The sequence below is a fragment of the Anabrus simplex genome, chromosome 13 (genome assembly GCF_040414725.1).
Source record: "Anabrus simplex isolate iqAnaSimp1 chromosome 13, ASM4041472v1, whole genome shotgun sequence".
Classification (NCBI taxonomy): domain Eukaryota; kingdom Metazoa; phylum Arthropoda; class Insecta; order Orthoptera; family Tettigoniidae; genus Anabrus; species Anabrus simplex.
Genome location: NC_090277.1, coordinates 52,208,804 through 52,214,326, shown reverse-complemented (window position 1 = coordinate 52,214,326; position 5,523 = coordinate 52,208,804). Strand labels below are relative to the sequence as shown.

The 5,523-nt window shown below is 40.3% G+C and overlaps 1 protein-coding gene across 1 annotated transcript; it reads left to right on the top strand.

Annotated features, from left to right (window-relative positions):
- Positions 1 to 314: 314 nt before the first annotated feature.
- Positions 315 to 4,732, top strand: LOC136885057 (cuticle protein 21). The gene is made up of 2 exons (XM_067157453.2): positions 315 to 390; positions 4,135 to 4,732. Exons 1-2 carry the CDS (start codon positions 379 to 381, stop codon positions 4,657 to 4,659), a joined length of 537 nt encoding a protein of 178 aa, XP_067013554.2. The 5' UTR covers positions 315 to 378; the 3' UTR covers positions 4,660 to 4,732.
- The last annotated feature ends 791 nt before the right edge of the window (positions 4,733 to 5,523 follow it).

Below are 5,523 nucleotides of genomic sequence, written 5' to 3'. Positions count from 1 at the left end.
TTATGACAAGGCAGCTGTTTTATAACCTCGCGCTGATTGAGTTGTGGGTGCATGTTATGGAACGGATCATAATTCTGTCCTTTCACTCTTACCTTGGTACAGATTTAAGAAAGGGATGTAATTGCGTGAGTGTATGTATTGTTTAATACGCGTAGAGGTAAGAAGATTTATTGATGTTGAGTTCCGAAAACCTGGTATTTGGCGAAGTGTCAAACCTAACAAGGCTAGCTAGCTGGCTAGGTGTCAAGTCCGCGGAAGGCGTGGTCATACCCTAAGCAAGACGATATTGCACCATCCTCTCTTTCCGAGGTGGAGGATATAAAACGGTGGTGTTAGTAGTCGAGGAGTATCATTTGCAGTGCTTCTCACAGTGCAGACATGGCTTACAAGGTGAGTCCTTCTCAAAGTGCTGACCGGACAGAGGATTTCTCCTACTCTTGGATTTCAGGAGCTGCTTCAGTGTACTAGCTACAATGTTCATCAGGATACGTCACGAATTTCTTCCAAACACCAAATCACACATGGGCTTTATCTGAACATGAGAATGCTCTATACGTTGGTTAAGGATTCTGCGTTCTATGTTATAGTATGATAAGTTTGATGATAAATGTCAGTGTCTTCGGTAAGAAATTGGCTGCTTACTAAACTGAATCCCAGCTAATCCAAATAGGATTCTTGGATTTAAAAATTACGTCCCTGCGTTTCGCATTTTACATGACACTGGGAGGTCTGATCAGTGAATTAGATGTGAGAATGCTTGTCCTCTCAACCTAAGTTGGCAGGTTCGACGCTCGTTTCAATCCGCATGCGTAATAAGATCAGTCCATGTCAGTAATTTTACTGGGACGTAGAGAAGCTCCGGTGGGACAAAACTGATCCACCTCGGCGTCTCTAAAAATCTTAAAAGTAGTTACTGGAATGTAAAACAAATAACATTCTTATTTTCTTCTGTGTTGCCGAGTTACTAGGAATTTTAAACTTACTCACTAGAATACCAATATATTTGTGAGAAAACTACAGTCATTACACATCTGTTACTTGGAAATAATAATAATAATAATAATAATAATAATAATAATAATAATAATAATAATAATAATTAGATGTCGTATTTTCATGCAGTAATAGGTTAGAATGCAAACTTACTGAAGCTGGTGACTAGTATAGGCTATCCTGCACACCAGTTGTGCTGTGAGGTTTGCATAGACATTAGGGGTTACGGTCCATCAGAACTCATAGAATTTATGTTACTCTCGCTGCATTACGGAAGAGCGGGCTAGTCGACATTCCCTAATAACCAAATTAGTTTGCATTCAAGTTATTGCTGCGTAAAAATCGGGAGTCTTGATAATAATAATAATAATAATAATAATAATAATAATAATAATAATAACAGAATTGAATGTCAGGTTGGGAACACAAAACTGGAGGATGTAAATCATTTCAAGTAATCAGGATGTTTATTATCCCAATAGTAAGTGATATTGAATCAAGGTGCAGTAAAGTTAATGCAGTGAGCTCGTAGTTGAGATCAACAGTATCCTTTAAGAAAGAAGTCCGCTCCCGGACGTAACTATCTTTATATCGGTCTGTTCTCAGACCAACTTTTGCTTTACGGGAGTGAAAGATGGGTGGATTCAGTATATCTTATTCATAAGTTAGAAGAAACAGACATGAAAGTTGCGAGAAAGAGTGCTGGTAGAAACAGGTTGGAACAGTGGCAGGTGGGTGCTCGGAATGAGGAGAATGAATTCGATAGATGGAACTGGAGGCTTAAACCGGCTTCAGGGGTTGACGTCATGCGAGGCGGATGGAGGAGGCTAGGTTACCTAGAAGAATAACTGACTCAGTTTTGGAGGGTAAGAGAAGTAGAGGGAGACCAAAACGACGATAATTAGACTCGGTTTTTGATTATTTAGAGACAAGAACTATGGAACTAAAACGAAGGTGCAGAGCTAGTTAAGAATAAAGGATTGTGGAGGCGTGTAGTAAATTCGTAGTAGGCTTTCATATTGAACCCTGAAAGGTATAACCGTCAATAATAATAATAATAAAAGGCTTCGTGTGTCGAAATTGTAAGTTTCTTGAGCTGACACCATCTGGACTTCTTGTGGTTCTAATTCAACATCTTATTTTTCTTAACAGTTAGGGCCACCTTGCTTATCTATAGCAGCACATCCTGTAGTAAAACTGAGAAGTGAGAATGACGAGAGAATTTCACCGAATAGCCGACTTGATCAAAGTGCCGTACTGTGGATTTTGGTCGACTTAAAAAGCCAGCCGTCTAATGATCAGAATTGAGCTAGCGGTCGTGAATTAAGAAACTAGTACAAGTCACCCCGGCGGATGCCAGCACGTCAACTTGAACGCACATGATTGTCAAATTATTTAAGTTGTGTTTGTTGAAGGACTCTTTAACACTGTAGGGCACGTCACTTTTAATCACAAGTGTTTGTGTTGTGAATTTTCAAACCTCTAAGGTTACTCAATAATGTTAATGTTTATTCTTATGTGGCTTGAACTTTCTATTAAGTTGTATATTTTTCCTGGAAACATTCCGACGTTTCTAGCTGAAAGATTGAATGATCGGGGGGGGGGGAGGTGTTGAAAACCATATACATATCATCAAAAGCTCATCGCTCTAACAGTAGTATTGATTTTTAAATGAAATATTATGTTCAAATTTTACTTACGTGTTTGGAGAACTAGACTGTTAATCTTGATTATCCGTCCTTCGCGTTTCACCGAGCTACTAAGTTTTTTTTTGTCGCCCACAGGATATTATTTTTATTGAAATGCCTTATAACACACTATTCTGCTGATCTTCATTCATGAATGAATATTTTATCCTCTGTGAGGTTGTAAAAAATATCTCACTTTAACGTCCCATCCTTTATTTGAGAGAATATTTTTCGGTTTATAGTAAAATGCAGATAACACCCACTTTAGGGCACAAAGCTATTTTACCTTCGGCACTTTCGTATCGTATTTCTTTTCTTACTAGGTGGCGAATAACTAGGATTCTGTTGCCAACGTTATAAAATCGCTTGTGTAGGTGACATTTATGAGTGCTTATATTTGAGAAAATTGATTGTGTACATATTGTTCAGCATGTCCAAAATTTCCTCATTCTGGCGTCTCGTAAGTCTGATGGTGCATCAGATAGGTTTCAATATCATAAGTAAGTTATTCTTACGCCTTTCTCTGACCGGTACTTTTCATAGTTTAAGAATATAGAGAACTCTATGGTATTTTTCATTTTCCCGTATAAAGGAAACCGGCAATCCATTTTTTATTTTAGTAAAGGCGATTATGTGAGGTCTAGATGAGTTTTTAAAAACGCCTAGGTTTTTGAGTCTGTTGGAACTAATTTTGAATAAATAAATTTATTGAATGTGAAAAAGGAACAAGTTAGTAAAAATAAAATACGTTTTCTCTTTTAAGATAGTTTATAAATTTTTTTTCAGTATTAGTTTCGGCAGACTGAAAATTCTAACAGTTATAAATGAACAGTGTCGAAACAGAAAAGCGATGGCTTCAGATATTTCAAATTCTGGATAAGTTACAGAGTCTGTATACATCACAAGCTAACACATTTCAGAATGTCGACTCTTGAAATCTTCATTGCAAATTGAATCGAATTCTTAGATGGTAGCTAATATGCTTGCCACCATCGTTTTCTCCTTCGTTCCAAAGCCCCAATGAATTAGACACTGATTCATAAATATGGACACAGATGTATAGAAGTGATCCCTTGGAGCAAATATGCCCCCGTGTGAATACGCTCAGGAATAATATTGTTCACATTATGAGTAATTGTGTCTGAAGAAGAGGTTTTTGTACGTGTTAGCTGAACAGCACCATCTTTGGGAGGTTGTTCGGTCCAAGGGATTCTCTTTTGAGGCCCACGCCGTCGCCGAACATGAAACTCTATTGATATTTACCTGAAGGGCATGTAAAAAAGAAACATGAACGATTAAGCAGTTCCCAGTGTGCATCCACTGTGCACTTTTCGACATTATAGAACATTTTTGTTTCTTGTCCTGTTCTTCATCTAGTTTTTTGCTATTGTTTAAAATCACCTGCATGAATGTGTATTCCAGTGCTTATTATTTCTGAATTAATTTGTCTCAGTTCGTCGTCTTCGCCGCCCTCGTGGCCGTCGCTAAGGCTGGATTCCTCGGCGCTCCCGCCGTCTACGCCCCTGGCGCACCGCTGGCTGCCCGCGCCTACGCCGCTCCTTTCACCTATGCTGCTGCCCCTGTCGCCAGAGCCGTAGCTGCTCCTCTTGCCTACGCTGCCGCCCCCGTCGCCAGAGCCGTCGCCGCTCCTCTTGCCGCCGGTGCCATCAACACCGACTACGACCCCAACCCCCAGTACAGCTTCGCCTACGAAGTCCAGGACGCTCTGACCGGAGACTCCAAGAACCAGCAGGAGACCCGCAGCGGAGATGTTGTCCAGGGTAGCTACAGCCTGGTCGAGCCTGACGGTACTGTCCGTACTGTAGATTACGCTGCCGACCCCATCAACGGATTCAACGCTGTCGTGCACAAGACTCCTGCTGTTGCCGCCGTCGCTAAGGTCGCCGCCCCCGTTGCCGTCGCCCCCGCATTGGCTTACAGCGCAGCTCCTCTCCACGCTAAGACCATCATCGGTTAATTAACCTCCATCTCTTTCCCTGACTTCTTCTTTCATAATATTTATTTCTGGACTTCAAAAAAATCAATGTGAATAAAAGTACAAATAAATACTTCTCTGTATTCTATCTGTGTCTTTGTGGTGAAATTTATCAGCCTTTCCTATGGCCTAATGGTTAAAGTAGTTCCCTATCCTGCATTAATAGGACTTTTCACATACACAGAACCACCTCTATTGAACTATAACTATTTTTCTAGTACAATGTCTAAAGCATTTGCTTTTCGAAGCCCGCTACAAGACCGTTGTGGTAGAGATGGACACAGTCGGGGATGTATAACAATACACACACTGTGCCTTCAACACTACCCTTTTACTCCCTTCCCCTCCGTTTCAGCACTCGAGTACCCTTCATCACTATCCCTTCAATCCGTCCTCTCCTTTTCTGTGCTGAAGTGGCCTTCAACACTACCCCTCCACGCCCTCCCATCCTTTTCAGTACTGGAGTGCGGCAGTGTTGATTGTTGATGTCGGGACGGAATTTCTGTGCATGCGTGTACTATTCCATTACGAGCTGGTGTGAAAATTTAAATGTACATTGCGAAAGGACATTTCAAAAAACATTTGAGAGATTTTGTTGTAATTTTTGTATTGTTTGTACAGAGTTGTTCATAATTTTGTATGACGTATTTTCTTACTGGTGGATATTTTAAAATCTCGCTCCCATATTTGAAATAATGCACAGTATGACCAAAACTAAAGTAAAGGCCGGCAATTACATCAATCCACTGAAAGGCAACGATTTTCTTCTAGAGGATGGACCACAATGAGATTAACAGGTGCATGGATATAGATTTTGGGGAAAATGAAACTTTAACTTTTAAAAGT